The 23,396-nt window shown below is 34.0% G+C and overlaps 3 protein-coding genes across 4 annotated transcripts in view; 1 reads left to right on the top strand and 2 right to left on the bottom strand.

Annotated features, from left to right (window-relative positions):
- The window catches only part of LOC111405552 (8-amino-7-oxononanoate synthase), a 6,623-nt gene extending 2,008 nt beyond the window's left edge, over nucleotides 1-4,615 (bottom strand). Inside the window, exons 1-7 of the mRNA XM_023034498.1 lie at nucleotides 4,304-4,615; nucleotides 3,728-3,873; nucleotides 3,534-3,641; nucleotides 3,041-3,276; nucleotides 2,907-2,948; nucleotides 2,248-2,335; nucleotides 1,780-1,913 (exon numbers count right to left, since the gene is read on the bottom strand). Coding sequence (XP_022890266.1) covers nucleotides 1,780-1,913; nucleotides 2,248-2,335; nucleotides 2,907-2,948; nucleotides 3,041-3,276; nucleotides 3,534-3,641; nucleotides 3,728-3,873; nucleotides 4,304-4,541 — 992 coding nt within the window. The 5' untranslated portion in view covers nucleotides 4,542-4,615. The remainder of the gene's footprint in view (nucleotides 1-1,779; nucleotides 1,914-2,247; nucleotides 2,336-2,906; nucleotides 2,949-3,040; nucleotides 3,277-3,533; nucleotides 3,642-3,727; nucleotides 3,874-4,303) is intronic.
- Nucleotides 4,616-6,157: 1,542 nt separating this feature from the next.
- LOC111405551 (ubiquinol-cytochrome-c reductase complex assembly factor 1-like) lies at nucleotides 6,158-14,625 on the bottom strand. Of its 2 annotated transcripts, XM_023034496.1 has the most exons (7): nucleotides 14,163-14,619; nucleotides 12,959-13,172; nucleotides 11,601-11,767; nucleotides 11,243-11,367; nucleotides 8,467-8,527; nucleotides 6,950-6,998; nucleotides 6,158-6,560 (listed from the first exon to the last, which is right to left on the bottom strand). In XM_023034496.1, the coding sequence occupies exons 2-7, from the start codon at nucleotides 13,155-13,157 to the stop codon at nucleotides 6,484-6,486; spliced, it is 678 nt and encodes a 225-aa protein (XP_022890264.1). In that variant the 5' UTR covers nucleotides 13,158-13,172; nucleotides 14,163-14,619; the 3' UTR covers nucleotides 6,158-6,483. The 2 variants fall into 2 exon arrangements, with proteins under 2 accessions (XP_022890264.1, XP_022890265.1); XM_023034497.1 differs by lacking the exons at nucleotides 6,158-6,560; nucleotides 6,950-6,998; nucleotides 8,467-8,527 and adding an exon at nucleotides 9,452-10,262 and having other exon boundaries at nucleotides 14,163-14,625.
- Nucleotides 14,626-16,387: 1,762 nt separating this feature from the next.
- Nucleotides 16,388-22,151, top strand: LOC111405550 (WD repeat-containing protein WRAP73). The gene is made up of 6 exons (XM_023034495.1): nucleotides 16,388-16,732; nucleotides 18,191-18,679; nucleotides 18,898-19,119; nucleotides 19,197-19,269; nucleotides 20,769-20,879; nucleotides 21,584-22,151. The coding sequence occupies exons 1-6, from the start codon at nucleotides 16,616-16,618 to the stop codon at nucleotides 21,949-21,951; spliced, it is 1,380 nt and encodes a 459-aa protein (XP_022890263.1). The 5' UTR covers nucleotides 16,388-16,615; the 3' UTR covers nucleotides 21,952-22,151.
- Nucleotides 22,152-23,396: the final 1,245 nt, after the last annotated feature.

The raw sequence follows: 23,396 nt of genomic DNA, 5'->3' as shown, positions 1-23,396 counted from the left end.
CTGTAATTAAAGTTGTTTCAAAAGCTGCGTTAATCGATTCACATTTTTCTTTTGGTAGAAAGGTGAATATAACATGAATAATTAAGGCTAGAAATCCGTGATAGAGGGAATGTCTTGTAAGTATTTGATACTTCCCATAGCTAATTGACACAACTTTTAGTCATCATTTCTATTGAAGCGCAAGATTCATCTGTGGTAATTCCCTTTGAAAACTAAACCAAAGTGAACAAAGCAGGGCAAAACACACTTCTCAAACTTTTACATATGTAAGTTGTTCAAAACTAGGGATGGCAGTCGGCCGTACCCATTCCTGAATGCATCAAAATACCTTGTCCTAAACACATTATGGGTATGGGACAATACATCCCATTCCCGTCCCAATAAACATACATGCCACTGGTAAATATCTGGTTATTTCCTATTTATCCATGAAGAGCATTACACGTTTACTATTGGTCAAAGTGAAAAACAAATATCGATCATTTTTACCGAATTACATCAAAGTTTATCTACAGTTACAGAATTCCTAGTTTTCAAGAGCAAAGTGATGATTCGAGCAGAATCAACCCAAAAACAAATAGGGTTTTGCTATATGTACACTCCGACGTACACTCCCCTAACAAGAGGCGGAGTGTACAAATGGCATTTCCCAAACAAATAACATAAAGAGTATGATGGTGATAGCAATTTCAAATCTGGGAACCCAAAGTATAGTAATGCTATTTAGGGGGAAAGAGGATTACAAATCCATAATCCAGAATGATATGAAAATATAATAAATATATCTTTTGATATGATCAAGTTTCAAAGAAATGACCAAAAAGCTAATTATCCTGCTTAATGAGTCTTCTTCGATGGGGAAGCAAGTGGTGGAGGAAGCAGGTAGTGATTCAGGGAGACGAGGGTGGGAGGTGAGAAACAGAAGTTAGAAGGGCTTGTAAGTTTCAAGTGTTTGCATTGATTTGAATATTTATATATTGGTACTTCTTATAAGTAATAGTTCTCTTAAGACACAAAAAAGGGCTGTAGATCAGTGTTGATTACTTGCTACTTGGTGGTTTTAAGTCATGAGGTTAAAGATTTGAATCATGCAACTCACCTACAAATGTGTCAAAACAATACCCGAACCTGTCATTTTTCTATTAGGATATTCAAATCAGGTCCGATTCGGAGTCGAGGGGGGTAAGTACTCGGTAAAAACTGTCCCGATGCCATCCCTTTTCAAAAATCATTTCACTAATGAAGAACTAAATTCAAGATGAATTTGTGTGAAAATTGAGTGCACAAGTAATAAGTTCAAGAAAAGATGTGACATGCAGCTAATATTTAGCCCTTGTTTGAGCCACATTATATTCCTAAGAATGTATTTTTGAATAATGTATTGATGGAAAATGTGTGATTAAAAAGTAAAGAAAAGTTTTGGATTTGCATGTAATATTATTTTATTGAAAAATGTGTGGTTATGTCAAATCACTGTTTAAGAATGTATTTTTTTGAAAAAATGTGGCTCAAACATAGCCTTAATTCAGATTTCCAGATGGACTTCAGTTCAAATAATTTTAAACCCAAAACAACAATTATTTAAGCTCAATAGAAATTTCTCAGTTCTTCTAAAGCAAATGAAACAAAAATTTCAAAAGGAAAACACTCAGGCACACATATTTGCATCAATATAATACTTACAAGTTCAATGTGAAACAAAAGGAGAATCAAAAAGGCCCTCACATCTAATATATTTTCCCTAAACAAAAATCTTGATAGCCACATTCGCAGAATTACCTGCATGCTATGAATCCACCATGGCAACCTGCAGCCTTACTTAGCGTGCCTATGCATATGTCAACATCAGTTTCACATTTGAATTTCTCAGCCGCACCTCCGCCAGTTTTTCCGCAAACAAATGTTGCATGAGCCTAGAAAAATTCAGAAAATGACACTCGTTTAATCAATACATATAAACAAATGAATATGAAATGACAAAGAAAAATCTATTTTCTATAAAAGATGTATCAAACCCTTCGTAGGAAAACAAAATGTCAAGAGCAATAAAGGAGCAAAATGAAATAAAATGAATGTGTTTCTTGTGCCTCCTAAGAGAACTATATTAGAACACTGCATTCAAGTGGTTTTAAAATATGTATTATAACAAAGAAGATTCCACATCTAAAGCTGAAGTCAATATCCAACTCATGATACAATACTCAGACATCTTACAATCGCATACATAGCAAACACTCAAAAACTTACATCATCAATCACCAACAAAAACCTATGCTTCTTACGGAGTTTAACAAGCTCGGTCATTGGTGCAAAGTCTCCATCCATGCTAAAAAGGCTGGTATCATGAAAGAAATTAGAATGATTTATGAAAAACAAAAATTCGACCAGTACATAATAAGAACTATGGTGTCCGGATCAAGGAAACCTTCCCTTTTTGCGTAATTCTAAAGGAAGGAGAGTGTACAAGGTCACAATATTATGTTAGTGCCTCACAAAAAATATATCAATTATCAAAGGCAGGATAGAAACTGAGTTTCATCCAGGAGAAAAATGTATTGATTATCAGCGACCAATGTCAACTGCAACCCATTATTGGGGAAAACATTAATTTCGACAAGAAATAATCACACTTCAATAACTGCAATAGCAGTGATAAAGATCACTCATACGTTGCTCTCCAACGTCAAGATTTGAAACATAAAACCGAGCGGTTCTTCAGCAAATGTGGCCACAGAGACTTGAGGTATTAGAACCTTAATGACTAGTACTTCTTGAACTTCACTCACTGAATTTTCACTTTTGATGTTATCTATATTTCTATCTTTATGGAGGGCATAAAAAGAGATTTATAACCAAAAAGATTACTAAAAATGCAAACAACTGAACATTATTGAAGCAATACTAACCTATCAGTTACAACAACCCTTTTCTTCATTGGGCACTTTGATCTGTTACAACAAAAATGCCCAATAATGGTATGCATCCACTAAAATTTATTATAGGAGATAATAAGGACAAAGAAAAGAAAAGGAGGACCTACAGTAACGCATCAAGGTGGAACATATCACAGTGCTTGTATACAAAAGCCACTGCGTTTCCTTGTTTTTCAGCAAGACGAATACCGTCAATAATTGAGGCATGGTTCAGTGCATCAGAAAATATGGCAATTCTTTCATTCCTCGAAGGTTTACCACCAGCTAACAGTGAGCCAACATTTCCTACTGCTGTAATAAAGGCCATGTTGGCTGAAAGGCCTGTCGGACAAAGAAGGCAATCCTAATATTTAAAATGTTAGAAAAGTAATGAATCAGTTCTCTGAAAAACAAATATATCATTTAGTTGCGAAGGGAGATCATGATTAACAAAACACATTGAAACAAGCATAAATAAATCCAAGATTCCAACACTCGTTATTCTATAAAAATATAGTTATGGCTGAACGTAAAGCTGGAGCCGTCTCCTTCCAATGTTTCAACACTCATTACATTGTAAAAACTACAGTTGACGACCTAATGTAAAGTTGGAGCTGATACCTCTTTCCTTTTTAAGTCTGCCAAGGAAGACTCTAGTAATCTGTGGTAGTTAGTGTATCCACATATTAAAGCAGAACCTCTAGGTCCCATTCCATGTTCCCTGGCTGCCTGTGTTATCAGAGAAAGTAACAATTTACTCAGCCAACATTCTCCACCAATATTATGGTAACTTCCAACAAGAAATTCTTCGGTACCTCTATAGCAGCTTTGTTAACCGTAGGGTGTGAACTCAATCCCAAGTAATCATTCCCTGAAAAGACAAGCAACTTTCTGAACTTTCCAGAACTTGCTGCTGATTCATTATCAGCACCTTCATCGCCATTCATACAGCCGTCATCCCCTGTGAAGATAAGGTAAAAAAATAAAATAAAACAAGGTATCAGGTCGATCCACTCGTCAAGACTTGATCTCTATTTAACTGTTTTTTATACTTCAAGAAATTTTTGCTCTCTATTTTTTTTTTTTTGGTAAAGTAAGTCAATTCATACATTTGGGCAGAAGTATGTGCAGATATGTATGCCCAAAAAAAAAAAAAAATGATATGTCTCGAATATTCAATAGAAAAGGAAAATTCAATTGGAGACTCAATCTTTCTCTCTCTCTCCCACTATTTCACATTCAAATCTGCTCCCCTGTGCTAGCAACACCCTAAAAATGTATACTCAGATGAAAAGCGCCAACAATTTTCTCTCTTAAATAACAAAAATTCACAGATAAAACGCGAGGAGAAAAAACCTTTACAACAGAGAATTGAAGGACACAAAATGTACCTAAACTGGGGATGTCATGGAGCCATTTCTGGAATGTAGCTTCTGAAATGATTACTTCAACCGAACTTCTGTCCCACTTGTGTGGGCCACTGAAAAACTCGAAATTTTCACAGGAATTTGAGGAGTTCAATTGTGAGTTTGGGAGGTAAATGGGTCTGAGAGAACGCAAGATTTTAAGGGCCTCTAGTTTTGAGAGCGCTTCTTCAACCCAGCTGTCCCAGCCGGCGTTTGCCTCCATTTTCACACACTCAGAGAGAGGGCGGGGTCTCGCGGGGGAGGCCTTCTGCAATTCTGCAGATCGCTGGGGTAAAAAACACTATTGTCTTTAAAAGCGTGTGTGATGACATCAAAATCCAGAAAAAAGGACGTTCGTATGGCTGTCTTTTAGCCGTCTTACAAGTAGTTGCAACTACAAGTTTGACAATAAACATCATTACCATTCTTAAGGTATTAAAAATAAAAATAAAATGTGCTATTTAACTTAACGGCAGTCTTAGTGACAATATTAGTTGCATTAAATTATAAATTTATAATATCAATTAAATAAGTCACATAATTTCACATTTAATTAAAATTGTCACATAATGTTACATAAACTAATGCTCTAGCACGTTTAACATTATTCTTTGTTACACCTCATTACAATTTGTTGACGCCTCAAAAATTGTAATGAGGTGCCAAAATTCTAGTGATGAGATTGTTGAGAAATAAGAGAACCGCAAATCAAATCTCAAAACACGATATGTAGGCGAAATTTTTTGTTTTAAGTCATAAAATCTGATAAATGCTCTCGAACCATTAAACAATTAAATTGAAATTGATGTTAATACATGATTGATTGTTGACTTAGATGACGGAACTAGCTTTGTCACATATTTTCAATTTAAAAGTGGATAAACGTGATTTATTAAATATTTTTGAGTGATTGATTAACCAAATGTGTTCTTTCGCTTTTAGATTGAAACCATGTGTGCTCAATTACAAGCCATTTTATGTCAACATTCGATCGGGTTTAAGCATCCACACAAGTAATTCATGCTAGTTTTATTAATGGCATGTGACATGGTGACCTCAATTGAAATTATGATGTTTAGGTTTGAGCAATTGAAACTTCACTTTATAGTTAGAGGGCCTCTTATAAAATCTGTTTCTGCCCAGAGACAAGTAGGTTGGTTAGGTGGCAGTGTCACATGTTGATTTTTCTCTATATTTCTCAAAATAAAATATCACCCATTTTCTCTAAGGATATGTTTGATTGGTTAATTTTTCTATGAAAAATAAAATTTATCTTGCATTTTCCAACTTTTAGTTGTTTGAAATGGTTTAATTTTCCATGAAATTTAGATTCTTGATTTTATTGGGAAGTGCAATTTTCTTGTTTTCGTGGGATATGGTGAGAATCGATTTTCCCGATTACTGTTCACATTTTTCTTTTTGATTTTTTGCAATGAAAACAAATTTCAATAATTATTGTAAAAAAATATTTCCCTTTAATTGATAATTTTCATGTAAAACAAAGTCAAACGTACACCAAAAGATAGATGATTTTCTTGAATTTTTTTATTTATTTTTTTGACAATAAAAACAAATTTTATTCCCATTACCAGTAAAATTTATCTCTTTAATTGACAATTTTTATGTAAAACAAAGTCAAACAAACACAAAAAAATACTTTTATTTCAACATTTTCCACGTAAAAAATTATACCAATCAAATACAATAATTTACAATTCTCAGGAAAATAATTTCTAGACAATTCAATTCCCTAGAATTCGTTTTCAATTCAATTCCATCTTTACAATCAAACAGACCCTAAATACTCTTTTAAAAAATATATATATTGACACGTTAACGTTATAAAAACACGAATACTAATAGCTGAAAAGATAATACAAATTTCTAGCAGTTTGTATTGGATCATTACATTCAAAGCTCAAAGCATGGCTTATTACATCATAAATTAATTGAATGTGAGACCAAGAAATTATCAAAAAACTTAATAAGACATGCATCCTCAATCATAATTCTAGGGGCATAAAATAGGTGGAAACACACTCCCTAATCACAAGTTACTGGTCACCTTGCGTATTTCTGCAATTTAAAACTTCAATTTCTACTTCAACAAATGAACATCTCGTATAGATGCATAAAGATCACCTATCCGTTGCTCCTCTTTTATACTACCTTTTCATTGAATCAGCTCCTGTATTCTCCAATTGTGTGAACATAAAGTTACCGGTAAATAAGGCTTCTTTGTCTGCCACCAAAACCGTAACTCGTCAAATGAAATTTACAGAAAAAGTATAGAATCAGTTGGAAAATGTCAAGATTTGAAATTTCTATAGAGTGTCCGACCATAAAACAGCATAGCAGCAGTAAAATATTGGTATAACGAGAAAATCCATTCATTCAGGCCATTGGCTATTAGATCAGGAATATGACGTGTGGCCTTCCTCTCTATTTTACCCCTTGTCAAAGGGAAGAGATCCATTTTACTATTTTTCCCGGAGAAGGGCAACGAAAGCGTTTAGTACCTTTACGTTAGCAGAGATTTCAATGCAGCGTAAAATTTGAGACAAGTACAAGTACCAAGGCACAAATGCTTATAAAGTAAATTTCTATCAATATATACAAATATATGCATACCTGTTAATAACAAACATCTAGTTTCCCGGTGTACATATCTTGACATGGCCTATATATTTCAAAAGAAAAAAATAATCAAGTTTAGTGTGCCATTAATTTCAATACGTTAAACTGATGATATATGCCCTTCCATACAAGGAACTAAAAAATCTGTATCTCCAGAAAACTGTAAGTAGCAAGCATCTGTATAAATTTATAAGGGAATTTGTACTTGTAAAGATCCAAAAGACTAATAGTTTTCCCTTGTTAAAGACTAAGCCCCTGCTTGGTTTAGATAAATATCTGATTTAGTACAGTTTTATAAAAATTGATGAAATGTGCGGTTGAAAATTTGATACAAGTGTTGGTCCTATGAAATGTGGGGTTGAAAATAAGTTTGAGAAAAATGAGCTTCATAAAAATGGGGCCAAACAGGGGCTAAATGTATCCCAAAATATGAGGAAACTTTATGGTCAACCACGCCTAAAATAACCAAATGATTTACACAGGTAGAAATTACTATTAGTAGTAGTTAACGGGGGCAGGGCCAGGAAGATATATTAAAGTGGGTTGAAAATTGAATTTTTTTCGTTCCATAAAAGATGCTCTTTGCCACTCGAGATTTAGTTTAAAAGGTTAAATCGTTGACGCTCATGACAAAGTGGGTCAAAATATATTTTTCGACGCTCATGACAAAGTTCTAAAAAATATATTTTCAACCTATAAAAGTAAATATAGAACACATTACTTATTTTAGTAATAACATCTATTTCATGGTCGAAATAAATAAATTTTTAACTCAAAAGTATAAATAAGTAATATATAAAAAAATACATTAGAAAAAATTTAATTATTTTTAAACTTAGTCAAACATGTGACATCTATTAAAAGATGCTCTTTGCCACTCGAGATTTAGTTAAAATGTTTTACTCTTGAAGCTAATGACAAAGTGGGTCAAAATTTATTTTTCGACGCTCATGACAAAGTTCTAACAAATATATTTTTAACCGATAAAAGTAAATATAGAGCATATTAATTATTTTAATAATAGCATTCATCTCATGGTCGAAATAAATAAATTTTTAACTCACAAGTATAAATAAGTAATATATAAAAAAATATGTTTGAAAAATTTTAATTACTTTTAAGCTTAGTCAAACATGTGACATCTGTTAAAATAAGACATTTATCTTTACTTTAATCAATAAAAATTATCTGTTATATAATCAACTAATTTGATTACGAGTGAACTCTTTAAATTTGAAACTAAATTTAAATAATTGAACTTTGGGCTTGGGTTGGGAATGAAGTTAGTTGGGTTAAAATTAATTTCTGGGTTGGGCTAAATTTTTATTATTTTTAATTTCACCAAGAAATTGGGCTGAATTTTCCATTCTTTTACAAGCTAATTTGCTTTTGGGCTGGGAATTCCTACTGGAAGTGGTTATGGCCAATTGACCCGGGTATAAGCAACAACCTTAAGAAACAAACGTTCTGTAGCTATCAATCTATTTAACACACAATAGATGAGAGCTTGCCTGGACAAGGGGTAAAGTAGCATCACTTGGTTTTGATGAACCATCATCAGAGAAAACATTCCTACAACTCATGTAAACATCAGCAACATTAATAGTATCAACAAGCACAGCATCCAATATCTTTAAATGTTCTTAAACAGAGGCTAGCACTTGGATCCCAACTCTTTTTTTCCTTAACTTTTAGGTCCCTATTATGACAGATCTGTATACTGTAGCTAATCAGCAAAATAATCTTCTAGTATTTATGTTTTCTAAGCAAGGAAAGGTAAGAATACATTAGATTGATCCAGACCAGTAGCTAGGTAGGTAGTTGTTCTCATCCTACTAGTAGGATGCACTGCTATGGAACTCACAAAATAGATAGAGCGGAAACTGAAACTCCTAGTCGCTGTTAAGATTTTACTTTCTTCAAACTCATTTTCTTCATCATCATCTTCTTCTCTCTTTCTATGAAAACTCAAACCTTTCTCTAAATTTACGAACAACCAATGCTGCCAGATCTAGAGAAATGAAGTTCACAAAAGACCCTTTTTCTCCAAATACTTTTTTTTTTTTTTTTTTATAGGGAATCAAATAATTTTTTTTCTTAAAAGAAAATACACGGGGGGTGTACAATCACTTTTAAGCCATTAAGGAACAACATGAAATTAGGCAACCCATCTACAAGATTTCTAGCCACAGCATTAAACCAAGAATACAAGGTAAAGTAAAATGTTTCTCTCATCTGCTCTCTTGTCTTTGTTTGGCCTTCGACGCAACGATTGTTCCTTTCTTTCCACATGCACCACACAATGCAGCCCGGGATAAGGTGTCATGTTAGTTTGCTATCCTTATCACGAAGTTTTCTCCGCCATGCCCGTATCACGTCCTCTATACGACGAGGCATCACCCAATCCATGATTGTGAACTGAGTATATTATTCAAAATCCAACGTACACCATCACAATGAATGAACAAATGATCGATCGTCTCCCCGTCCTTCTTGCACATATAACACCACTCAGTTGCATAAAAGCCTTTACGTCGAAGATTATCCACCGTTGAGACCTGTCCCCTCACAACTGTCCACAATAGGAATGCCACCCGAGGAGGAAATTTACACTGCCATAGGGGAATGAATTATTCACACATCCCATGAGGGAACCAAAGTACGAGCGAACTGAAAAAATGTCATCCTGTGCTGTCCCCCACCTGATGCAATCCCTCTCTCCAACCCGAATTTGGGCCTCGTGTAAAATGGTCATAAACAGCGAATAATCTTCCAATTCCCAATCCTGAAGATCCCTCCCAAAAGTAATATTCCAGCTATAGCTCTCATTATGAATGTCTAAGAGATCACTCACCGTAGCAGTGGACACTGAGGCAATGCGATACAAGGAAGGGAATCTCTCCTTTAGCGGTTGATCTCCGCACCAATAAATAATCCCAAAATTTAATCTCATTACCATTTCCGACCACAAACTTCAGTTTGTCCAAAAAAGCACTCCATCCTCGTCGGATATATCTCCACAAACTCACCCCATAAGAACCACGATCCTCAAATGTACACCATCCCCCCTCCGTCACACCATACTTCGCCCCAATTATTTCTCTCCAGAAGCTTTCCCTCTCCACTCCAAATCGCCACAACCACTTGCCTAATAAAGCTTTATTGAACAACACAAAGCTCCTCACCCCAAGACCCCCAATCATCATTGGCAAACAAACAACTCCCCAATTGAACAAATGGAGTCTCCTCTCCTCTCCCAACCCTGCCCACACAAATTCTCTTTGAAGTCTCTCCAATCTCTTTGCCACTGCAATAGGAATGAGGAACAATGACAAAAAGTAAGTAGATAGATTGGAGAGAGTGGATTTAATGAAAGTAAGTCTGCCTCCCTTAGAAAGGTACATACGCTTCCACCCTGCTAACCTTCTCTCCATCCTTTCCACAATACCATTCCAGATATGGGTACTTTTAAATCGTGCCCCTAACCGCAGTCCTAGATATAACATCGGCAACTGCGCTTTCTCCAAATACTAAAAGGAACTGCCTTCATTGCCATTATCAGAGGCAATATCAAGCAACTATTTAAAAGACCACCTTTAGTACTGGTCAAGATCAAAACTTTCATTTGGTTCTGGCAGTCCAGTAATTAAATTGAAATAAATCATCAAAAGAATTTGCTAGAATATGGCCCAAGTGAACCGACCAGTTAGCTATTTGAAAAACCTAATAATAATTTAAACAGTTGATGATTCAATCTTGGAGGTGGTTGACCAGGACATTTAATTTTTTGCCCTGTTGAATGCGTAAAATCTATACCAAAAGACATCTACAGACATATAATGTGCATCAGAATCATTAGCTCTGAAGTGTTGTCCAAAAATGAAAATTTGGTAATGAATTTGAGACAAATTTTACTTAAATTTCATCAAATTTGGTAACAAGTAAAAAGAGATTCCTTTTATGAAAATCTTTTTCCTACGAAGATACCCAAGAAAGCAGCCTCAAATGCAAGTAACATGAAGGATAAATGGTTCTAATAGGTAGAAAACAGCAGAAAAAATGAAATTGCTACAAAATAGTCAGAATGCAGACCCTAATACCAACATAATTGAAGTCAGGATCCAAGTGCTATATTAGGCAAACAGTGATAACTTAGCGGCAATTATCTTTGCTGTTTATCAGTTTTTCCTGCACTTCCAACAGAGCTTTGTTGGCAGCTTAATATATTACTCATCAATGAACCTTGCCAAACCAATACAAGAATCAAAATTCTGTCAAATGCCTTACCTCCAAATAACACTTAGTAACTGATCCTGCTTTCCTTCAGGAATCATAGAGGCATCATAAGCAACAACGTTTCCATAAAATATCTTCTCCAAATCTTTCATCCACTTAGTTAACAGCAAGTTTACCTGCAATGTCAAAGCAAGAATGGAATAAAATGACGAAGTGCTTAGACGGAAAAGTAATTATCTATAATGTTCTCAATGGACATATCAAGTTTCCATCAGACTGAGAAGACACAGAATATAACACACACCTTCATTTGGACTTGACAATACTACGTGGGGATTTGGAAGAAGAAAGGACATTAAATGGCATTGAACTAAATTGTACAAAAAATATTCAGGTACAGATAACTGACCCCAGCCTTGGAAACTCTCAGTTCGAGATCATGATTGTATATTTCATATAAGTATTGCCCCAACTCAACACCTTCATTTCCCTCTTCTTTTAAGCGGCGTAAGCAAAGCCACATGTGGATTACAAGCAAGGAGAATGTTGTTTTAAAGGTTTTCTCCAAGCTAAACACTGCAAGTAAAAGGTACTACTCAAGTTAAACTAACATAAATGTACAGATAAGACAGCATAAGAACAGAAATAATGATGGGTAAATTGGGTATTTTTATTAAACATGAGCATCAATTTAGTCTGATCATAATCAAAAGATGAGAAACCTGCATGCCAACACTTTCATGTATAGAAATTTGTTGTATGATGCACTTTATACATTATATTCTACTTATTTAATGCAACAACTAATCATGAGAAAGAACTTTGAGCAATCCCCTTCCGTGTTGCTTTTCCAAATTGACCTCACCCTCCTAAAATACCCATATGGGTGTGTATATATATATATACGTATATATATATATACACATATATATATACGTATATATATATATATATATACACATATATATATACGTATATATATATATATATATACACATATATATATATACGTATATATATATATATATACACGTATATATATATATACGTATATATATATATACGTATATATGTATGTATGTATATATGTAATTCAAGGGGAATTGGGATAGAGTTAGTGATACTAAGGAGCTCTGACAGGCCTCCAATATATAAACATAAACTTTGAAGCACTTTTGTCAAAAGGGGTGTGTGACAAACAGGAATGTAGAGGCTTCTAAGAAAAATATCCCCTCAGAACACTCGCTACAAGTGATTAAAAACAGAGAGGAGATATATATACCCTGCATTAAGAACTAAGCCCATCTAGTGCTGCTTCCCAAAGATGATTGCCATTTAATTCCAAATTAAGGAGTTATTAGCTTTCCCATTCCCACACCATCATTAGCTGAACAACTACACCAGTTCAAGAAAAGCAAAAAATTATTAATCTTGCACTCCAACAACTTCCAAGCAAAATAAATTAAAAAGTAGAACACAGCATGAAAAATATGGTGATATTGTTGTTCTTCATAATCAATCAGCATGTCTCAAACATGCGCCCCCTCAGAAAAAAGGACATAGAATACGTGTAAAACATTACACAAAAACAAAATTATTTTATTTTGTTAAAATGTTTGGCCTTGAATTTGAATATATTCTGCACCATTAGGCATGTAAACTGATGCCTTTTTTCTTCAAAACACGTATGGTGCACAAAAACACAAGAAACCACAACTCATCAGAGCATGAGGAGAAGCATGAGCATAAGAGAAACAAAATGCTAACCGTCATAAATAGAAGGCCGGTCAACTTGATAAAGAACGCGGCTGTAAATTGCGTTTGCCCATCGAATGGACTGGCTTTGTTTACTATAAAACAGCATCATCTTAAGGATAACTCGCTTAAAGCCCTCGTACTTTGGATCTTCAATTCTTTGTGGTGAACCAGGTGGCAATGCTAATGAACAAGGCTTGGACCAAAACATCTTGTTGAAATTCACCTAAACACATGTTCTTACATTAACTCATAGAAAACTCACCAAGGCAAGTACTTTCATCAACCCATTGAAAAAAACAAACAGAGAGAAAAAAAAAGTCCACATAGACAGACGATTTTCAGTTCAATCATTTCCACCAGTAAAAGCAAAAATACCTTGAACTCACGGTTTGAATGCACACAGTATTGCCTTATGTTTTTGCTATCAGCTAAATGACTAACAAACATGAAAAGAAACAAGTATACCACTGCTACGAAATTGATTTCTTGGAAAAATGCAAGGTTTCACCTTCGATTATCATTTACCATTCTAAATCTCAAACCGTACAAATATACCGATGTTACGAAATCAGAACTTCTTGGAAAAATGAAAGTTTTCGCTTTCGATTATCATGTATTATCCTAAATCCCAAACCCCGTCCCTTCTCTTCCACTAAAATCCCTGGATGGATCTGTGATTTCCTTACTAACCCAAAAGTTAGGCCGCAGCTAGGCATAGTTGCAATATCAGCCTGTTGCCCATTTTCCGATCGCAATCCCCCAACCAAATAAAATAAAAACAAACATTTCTCCAAAGCAACGTTTTTATTACAAAATGTAGCACACAAGAAATGGCAATTTATCATTCTATCGTTTTATTCCCCATTTGGTAAACAAGAAAAGTAAATCCAGTTCAGTGCTAACCAAAAATGAAAACCCACCAGTCACAAAAGCGCATGAACAATCAATGTAAATAGGCAGTAATTTTCCATAAGAATATCGGTTGTGCTAAATGTATACAATAAGTTTATGTAATGGTTTACATACAAAAACAAAAACAAAAACTTCTCCACTCTATTCTTTACACCTAACCATTATGTATAGCATTATATATATTTGATCTTATCCAAGTCTAACTCAAATTTCAACAAGAAAAGCATATCCACATGCAAAAATCAGTTATTAGATATATTAGTACCAATAGTAAAAGGAATTAACATTTAAAATTTCTTACCTCTGGTCTGCTTGTGCAGGTTTTCGCAGCGGAATCGGGAAGATTTGGCTCTGCAGCAGCAGCAACATTTGAATAATTCTGATACGCAAAAGTGTGCTAACATTTTCTGATAATTCCAGTGTTCCTCTGGAAATTACTGTCCGTATATATTTTGGAAATCGCCCTGCTCCACCTTGGAAACATTGCCAGTAATTTTTTTCGAGCAAGAAGCCAATTAAAATAAAATGAAGAGATAAAACGTATACGAAAATTGAACAAAAACATCAAAATACAGTAATATTGTGATGGGAAAGGCCCCTTGTACAGGGTATTTGATTTGAGATATACAGTCTATTGGATCTCTGCTTCAATGGGCTTTCAATTTTTATTTTCATTTGCTTATTCCCCACTTTCACTCGTGAAGGAAATTCCTACACGGGGTTTCATTCTGTTAAACCCTAGAATATAAATTTAACCAATGATCACGAAGCTTTACTTAGTCCCGCGTCAAAGAATACCTACTCATTTTTTTATATAGATATCTATTCATCATTCGTATCTTTAAATAATTGGACGATTTTTACGATAATTTTTCGACAACTTCTGACCACCAAGATCGTCAGATTTTGATACTGTTGAAAAGTCCACGATATCTTCTTCAATTATTACCCAAAATCTCTTCATAACTCCAAAAGATTTGATCGAAAAATTGTCGCAAAAGTCAACCAAAAAATTTGAAAATCAGTCCAAATTTTAAAATTTTTTGGGCGACTTTTGCGTCAATTTTCCGACAACTTCCGATCACAAAAACTGTCGGATTTTAATACCGTTGAAAAGCCCACAATGTCCTCTTTAATCACCATCCAAAATTTCCCCATAACTCCAAAGGATTCGGTCGAAATTAACCCACAAAGTCAACATCCCGAACTCTATCCAAATTTTCGCCTTTTCGAGATATTGACTTTGTGGGTTTATTCCAATCGAATCATTTAGAGTTATGAGGAAATTTTGGGTGATAATTGAAGAGGATATTGTGGGTTTTCCAACGGTATCAAAATCTGGCCGTTTTGGTGGCCGGAAGTTGTCGAAAAATTGTCGCAAAAGTCGTACAAAAAATCTGAAAATCTGGACAGATTTTCAGATTTTTTGGACGATTTTTGCGGCAATTTTTCGGTCGAATCCTTTAGAGTTATGGGGAGATATTGGGTTGTAATTAAAGAGGATATCGTGGACTTTCCAACAGTATCAAAATCCGACGATCTTGGTGATCGAAAGTTGTCGAAAAGTTGCTTCAAAAATCACCCAATTATTTGAAAATATGAGCGGTGGATGGATAACTATATAGAAAGATGAGTGAGTATTCAGTAACGCGTGAAAATGAGTGAATAAGTAGTAACAAGTTTAAAGTTCAGTTAACATTGGTTAAATTTACTCGAAAAGAAATATATGAAAATATAATTCAAGAAAATCAAAGAATAATGCTTATTTATTTCAGTCAGATGATCCCCACGTAAAATGAAATGTGCAGAGATAGGAAAAAAAGAGGCTCCCCACTAAAGATCGTTCAGCCATGTTTCTTTTTATTTTTATTTTTTTTATAAGATAAAAATCATTTTAAATGAATTTTAATAAATTTTGATTAAACAAGTCATTATTTGGCAAGAAATAAATAAATATTGACTTTTTAGAGAACGTGTGATTAAATAATAGAAAAAAAATAGATTTACATGTAAAATATTTTATTGTGTAAATGTATGATTAAAAATAAGTACGTAGAATAAAATATTTTGAAATAATTGTCGTCAAATAAGAGTTAAATGTGATTGAAAATTTATAGATTCAACCGTTTATTTTTTCAAGCGATTGTGCTACATGTACATTACAATTTAATTTACCTATAAATGATGTGATGAGATTTTATTGGATCAAAATCTCACAAAACAAATAAAAAATAATAATTTCTCTCTCTCTCTCTCTTTTTTTTTTTTTTTTTTTTTTTTTTTTTTTACATCTCATTAATCTGTAAAATATTATGTTAAGGGTGATGTAGAATAAACATTTTCCTGAGTTTTATCCTCTTTTTTCCTTTCATTCGTCTTCTCCTTCCAACCCAAGAAGGAAAGGCAAAACGTTCTGCCTCCATTTCTTTCATACATTTCCTATCAATGACTTATTACTTCTACCAAACACGGTCTAGTTGTGTCAAATAGGAAATTGAACCCGGTCCAGTTGACCCGTGTAAAATTTCGAGCCAAAATTCGAAAACCGATGTATAGATGCGATTCAAATCTACTCATATTTACGCCGGCACCTGTCGCTGCACCAACATTTTTCACTGCATAGATCCCTCAAATTTCACGAACAGATCCACAGCCATAATCTCCACTTTTCAGAGTATCTAACTAATGAAGGCTGTATAGTGTACCTGATCCATAATTTTGTTCTCAATTTGTTTTGTCTTTGGGTGTCACGGAATGGAGTTTACTGAAGCTTATAAGCAGGCGGGCCCTTGTGCTTTTTCTCCAAATGCTCGGTTTCTTGCAGTTGCAGTCGATTATCGCCTCGTGATTCGTGATGTTCTCACATTCAAGGTACTGTTAGGAATTAACTTGTTTTCGTAGATCTTCAGCTCTATGAGAATTTTGCAAATGTGGTAACTAAGCATTTCGATTCGGACTTTTATGTAAGCACCAAGACCAAACGTAGAATATTTGTATTTAATTATACTTTAGAAATTATGGTTTAAGAGAATGTTTGGTTAAGCTTAAGAGAACGATTGGTTAATTTTGTCTCCAAACATGTTTTGATAACTAAACCTGTTTTTAATTTTAAGTAACTGATTTTCGACTTTCACCGATTTTTTTTTAATTACATTACCCTTTTGAAATGCTAGGACACAATGTGTTTCTTTAAGCACGGTAGGGAACTTTTTGGAAGTTAAATAGAAGTTTGTGAATAGATTTATATCGGAGCAGTGAATACCAATTTAATGCAACAAGGAAATCCTAAATATTAAAGAAATGCAGTCTTATGTTATTGATGAAATTGGTTGTTTTTAACTGAATCCGGGCATTGAACCAATATATGTAAAGGGCAAAGGGTCAAAAGGTTCAATTGGTGTCAAAACTAAAAGCTGAAAGTAGACCTATAATAATATTTTAAGGAGAATATATTTTTAAATTTTCGTCACTAATTCAAAGTAAATATAGATCCATGTTTGTTAATTTTATTTGTTATTCTGTAACTTGTTTGAACACCTCAAAAACTAACAACCAATATGGCCAATGGTTTGTTTTTGTTCAAATTGAAAATTGTTCTAGCCTATTGAAAATGAGTCCAGCATTATTATACAAATAATTAAGTATAACTGGGTATACTCAGTAAGTAGAAATAAAAGCACCAATAAACCAAGAGAATGAAGAATAAGGCAAACATTGTAAATTGGCTTTGTTGGGGGGCTCTTTATTTATTCCTACATCGAAAGATCAGTAATGGAATTAAAGAAGGAACATCTTTAAAAGGAGCATTGTCTACTGAAGTGGACATATAGGCAGGAGTGCAATCCAACAAATTTATTCATGGGATATTTTTTCAAAAGGGGATCCGTATAAACCGGGAAAAACTGTGACTAGTTCATCCGGTTTTGATTGAATGGGCTGGTTAGGCGATTCTTTTACTGAATTTTCTTTATCCATTTGAATATGTGTAACTATACCTGGTTTTTATGGTTGAACTAGTGAGTCTAATTTTAGTAACATCGATGTAAACGCACTTTAATTTAAGTTTATTTGCTTTTTTCTTGTCGTTAAATCTTAGGGATTTGGTGGTAGTTCTTAAAACTCGTTTATAACATGATTTAATTTTTACTAAGTATGCATACAATAAATGCAGCAATTGATTTGATTAGATTTTCCTTAAATAATATTTTAGACGTTGGATCATAATCAAGTGAAACTCATCATTAGTTTGTTATATATAAAGCTACAGTATGTGATTTCTAGGTTGCAGATATAAATGTAATTAAAAATATTTTTCAAATCATGACACAGGTGGTGCAACTATTTTCGTGCTTGGACAAAATAACTTACATAGAGTGGGCCCTTGATTCAGAGTATATATTGTGTGGTTTGTATAAGAGACCTATGATACAAGCATGGTCCTTGGCACAACCTGAATGGACATGCAAAATAGATGAAGGTTCTGCCGGAATTTCCTATGCAAGGTGGAGTCCCGATAGTCGCCATATACTCACCACATCTGACTTTCAATTGAGGTTAACAGTTTGGTCATTGTTAAACACTGCATGCATACATGTGCAAGGGCCGAAGCATGGTTCAAAGGGAGTGTCATTTACCAAAGATGGAAAGTTTTCTGCAATATGTACTAGACGTGATTGCAAGGACTATGTCAATCTACTTTCTTGTCATACATGGGAAATTATGGGTGTTTTTGCGGTTGACACATTGGATTTGGCTGATATCCAATGGTCACCTGATGACAGTGCCATAGTTATCTGGGATTCCCCTCTTGAATATAAGGTAATTTTCTTCTTGCTATTTTTTGCTTTCTGCCACGTAGCTATTTAGCATGAAGGTAGAATCAAATTAGTCAAAGGATTGATGCTAGCGTCATCTCAATTATGTGTCAGTTGTCGAACGTAAGAAAAATTGATAGCATCTCACCCTGATTATTTGGTACTATTTTGTTTAAACCTCTTAGTTAATGCTTATGTTTGAAATGGTTTTGTTTGGTTTAGGTTCTGATATATTCCCCAGACGGAAGGTGTCTATCCAAGTATCAAGCTTACGAATGTGGATTAGGTGTAAAAAGTGTTTCATGGTCACCATGTAGTCAATTTTTGGCAGTAGGAAGTTATGACCAGATGATTCGGGTTCTAAATCACTTGACATGGAAAGTATTTGCAGAATTTACGCACCTATCGACTGTTCGTGGCCCGTGTGGTGCTGCTATTTTCAAGGTGACAAAACTTCTCATTCATTTACTTGGCAAGCTGTGCTTTGTAGGATTTTATACATTTTCCCCCATACATTTCAGGAAGTGGACGAGCCATTGCAACTTGATATGTCAGAATTGTCACTGAATGATGATTTTGCTCAACGCAGTGCTGGTAAGCTCCATTGTGTGCTTTTAACAACTCATATCTCATTTGTTTCTACTTTCATGCCTTGAAACATATTATCATGGTTGTAACCAGATTCATCTTCTTGTTAGATTTTCTTATATACATTTTCCTTTATGATCTTTTTTCTGATGAAGATTTGTAGTGTGTCTTCACGGAGACAAAGGAAAAATATATTAGGTTTTTGCATAGGGTTAAATAGCTACAAGCTCAGAATCACTTTTACTTCAAAGATGGTGAAAAGGAGAGTTGCTAGGCAACTCTGAACTTGGGGAGAAGTGTTCGATGAAATGCTGCTTAAAAAGCATTCTTATCTTTTTTTCTGGAGACCACATTACTCCCTCTATCATGGCTGAATAACTTTACTCTTTTGTTGAATGGATAGCGTTTTTGTAGTATGTATTCAATTCTCGTGAAAAAACATGGTATAGGAAAATTCACATCAAATACTATTTAAAAATTTAAATAAAAAACTATAAAGATATCTAATAGATATATTCATATACGTCTCTGATAAACCAGTGATATGACCGGTGAAGTATTTTACATTCTACTTATTAATCCAATGAGCAGCTATTCTTAAGCACTATACCTCTATGTGATAAACCATTTATATGACCGGTGAAGTATTTTACATTCTACTTATGAATCCAATGAGCAGCTATTCTTAAGCACTATACCTCTATGTGATTGTGGTGCTTCAGCACGTTTACCCATGTCAAAGTATGATTGTCTAATTTTTAGTAAGGAATTTGAGACCAAATGCGTATTGTTTTGATCTGGGCCTAAAATCAAGGGTGATTGTTTTATCTAAATGTTAGGGTTCTTTTCAGGGCTTTCTTTATTGTTACTGTAAATGGTATTATCTATAAATCACATTACCCCTTTTTCCCATATAATGTTCGCAAAGTCAAGCTATATTCTTGTCACTGAATTTTCACACAGATTAAGCTCAAGATCAAACTTTTGCATTTCATCTCCAGTAGCAGAAGTCTTGCCTTCTTGGTCAAAAATGAGTTGCTCTAATCTAATCTATGCTGGAGCCTTCTTGGATATTGTGCACTATCTACTTTGCTTGAACTCTACTTTTTTTGGACCATTTCATATGTGCCTCTTTGCCAAGATTCGTTGCATCAATTATCTATTAAATAAATGGTGTAGTTAAATTAATTTGAAGGTAGAAAGTGATATCACTTGAGATGAGTTCAATATAATTTCCTATTCTTTAGAGATGCTATCAAAAGTTTTCATTGGACGAATCTTTCCTTTCAAAAAGTGCTAATTCTCTGCAAATTTGGCCATATTGCCTTGGCTGACATTTCTGCTGTTGTAAAAAATTAATTTAGTGGCATATTTTATAACTGTGAGTATTTGTGGTAGAATTGAAGCTTGTCATTGTGCTCTCTCTGTCTCTTTCTTTTAACTTTTTTCTGCTGAGTTTTCTATTAATCGTGCAACCTTTTTTCCCCGATGATATCCCTCTGCAGATAGTGTTTCTGAAACACAAATTCAAGTTAGGTATGATGTTATGGAAGTGCCAATTACTCTCCCCTCCCTGAAGCCTCCAGCAGATAAACCAAATCCTAAGCAAGGAATCGGTAAGACCGTGTATGATATAAATGTTACTTGTGTATATATTTCCTTACTGTTACTGCGTGTTAGAATAAATCAAGCAACTGTCAGCTCTTCATTCTAAGTGTAGTCCTGCTTTACGTATCATTTCTCATTCTCATGTTTTTTCTTTTGTTTTTTGTATATAAGGGAACACTGAGGTATAAGTAGAAAACTTCCATTTGTCCAGCATCTTTCCATTTGCATTTCCTCTCGTTTTAGAAACCCAGAATCGCCCTTTCCTTGGAATCTTCTCTGTTTCTTCCTTGTACACGATCATTAATGATCACCAATGGCTTCCAACAAAAATTCTTCATCTTGTACGTTACCCCTTAAAAATTAAACAGATTGCACTGTTTGTATGCATTTATCTCTTTCTTTTCTCGCTGAGATGGAGCATAAGTTTACGGAACAACAAAATGGTTGAGATGACGTGGTGGTTACAGTGTGGTCATGTTATCATTATTAATGGATCAGAATCTTTATCGAAATGTGGCCATGCAATATTATGGTACTTGTGGAATTGTACCAGGTGCCATTATCCTTCTAAGATTTGTAGATTTCAGCATTTTAGGATTTGGTGCTCTTTGATTGTGTATATTTTCCCTTATTGTTAGGAGCCCTTCAATTAAGAGACTTCCAAAATTCAATTAGGTCATTTATGTTGACGACTTATCATAATCAATTGCAGGTCTTATGTCTTGGAGCAGTGACAGTCAGTACATATGTACTCGTAATGATAATATGCCAACGGTTCTTTGGATATGGGAAGTGCACCATCTTGAGCTTGCGGCTATCTTGATTCAAAAGGATCCCATTCGAGCGGTAGCGTGGGACCCAAAGTATCCACGTCTACTTTTATGTACCGGAAGTAACCATTCATACATGTGGACGCCCTCAGGCGCTTACTGCATAAACATTCCGTTTCCACAGTTTTCTGTCATCGATCTGAAATGGAATCTAGACGGAAGTTGTCTTCTTCTCAAAGACAAGGAGTTGTTCTGTTGTGCTGCTTTGCCGATGCTACAAGAATCTAGTGATTATAGCTCAGATGACTGACCCTTCCATTACTCGTCTCACCATATGATTATGTGAATATTCATCGACTAATTATTATTTTTCAGGATGTCTTGTAATATTATGTAGTTTGGTTTGAGAATTAGCTTTAGCACCCAAAACCAGAATCCTTGTTTGAATTTAATATTTTGATTGTATTTTAATGGTCAAATTGCATTATATTTTCTACTTGGGTTGGGATATTAGCCATTGTTGTTCTGCATTTGTGACTAGCACGGAGCTTTTTACAGTTGCAAATTTGCAATTTTAACCATAAACTTAAATTCACGAATTTTTTTCATTTTTAAAATGTTGGGGATCAACTTGCTTAGGAGCAATAGATTTGGTACCATAGTGAAATTTCCATTAAAAGCTTGACTTTATGGAAATAAACTTATCTTGTACGCTTCAAATTGTGTAAAGTGGAAAAAAAAAATTCAGTAATTGAATATGCCATTTGGTGTTTGGATGTTCATAAAATAAGAAAATGTTGGACAAACCGAAAGGGATTTTAATGCAATTTAATGTGATCATCTGGTCCTGCCACATTCAAGGATGAAGATTTAAAGCAACACAAATTCCCACTTATAATTAAATACAAAAATCTCCAGAAAAAAAAATACATTTTTTTGCCTTAAGAAATATTATAATTAAGATTTCGAGATGGGAACTGCTATGTTTATACAATGATATACACAAAATATTACACTTCCCTCACATGGAGAGGGACTCATATACAATAAAATATTTGTATGCCCCTTCCATGTGAGAAGGGTGTAATATATTGCGTACACCATGAGGTATACACATAGAATAATCCTTTCGAGATTATATCTATATGGTTGATCTGTCAAAATAAATTTCTTGAGTTGTTGTGTAATATTTGAAATACCAAATTTTGTAATAAACCTTATCTCGTATAAGTCCATGAATGAATAAATGTAAATAATTTAATAGAGTGAAGTTAATGATAAATTGTTACTCACAAATTTTATGGTATCCACAATTTTTATCAAATTTTAAATCAAACTTTTATGAAACTTTACTAAAACTTTTCAAACAATCCTGAATAGTTTAATAAAATATCGAGGAGTTTTTCTCTATATTTACTCAATTTAAATATTTACCTATTGAATCAACGAGTTTTAGAGTGTTAATCATCATTTCACATATTCCGCTACATTAGAATAAGTTTGTAAAGAACTAGACGACTTCCCTTTGTGAATTAACCTTTTAAAATGATCTTCTCAATTTTACTGATATTTGAAACGTGAAGTTTTTATAATTAAAAAACGGTGCATAATTTCAAACATACAACATTAAAAAAATAAATAAATAAAAATTGAATTATCTGTTCATATTTATATTTAAGTTTCACTAATCAAAGCTTAGTATAGATATTTTTAGGAGGAATGGGCCCAGAGATGGTGGGTCCAATATTTTTTCTA

The sequence above is a fragment of the Olea europaea genome, chromosome 12, assembly GCF_002742605.1.
Source record: "Olea europaea var. sylvestris chromosome 12, O_europaea_v1, whole genome shotgun sequence".
Lineage (NCBI taxonomy): Eukaryota > Viridiplantae > Streptophyta > Magnoliopsida > Lamiales > Oleaceae > Olea > Olea europaea.
This window is presented reverse-complemented; position numbering and strand designations above follow the sequence as displayed.

Coding starts and splice junctions, on each gene's coding strand:
- LOC111405550 (XM_023034495.1), top strand. CDS start 16,616: ATGGAGTTTACTGAAGCTTATAAGCAGGCGGGCCCTTGTGCTTTTTCT. Junction 18,680..18,897: donor ATTCCCCTCTTGAATATAAG/GTAATTTTCTTC, acceptor TGTTTGGTTTAG/GTTCTGATATATTCCCCAGA. Junction 19,120..19,196: donor GTGGTGCTGCTATTTTCAAG/GTGACAAAACTT, acceptor CATACATTTCAG/GAAGTGGACGAGCCATTGCA.
- LOC111405551 (XM_023034496.1), bottom strand. CDS start 13,157: ATGTTTTGGTCCAAGCCTTGTTCATTAGCATTGCCACCTGGTTCACCA. Junction 6,999..8,466: donor CTACTTTACCCCTTGTCCAG/GCAAGCTCTCAT, acceptor TGAAATATATAG/GCCATGTCAAGATATGTACA. Junction 6,561..6,949: donor TAGATGTTTGTTATTAACAG/GTATGCATATAT, acceptor TTTTGGTGGCAG/ACAAAGAAGCCTTATTTACC.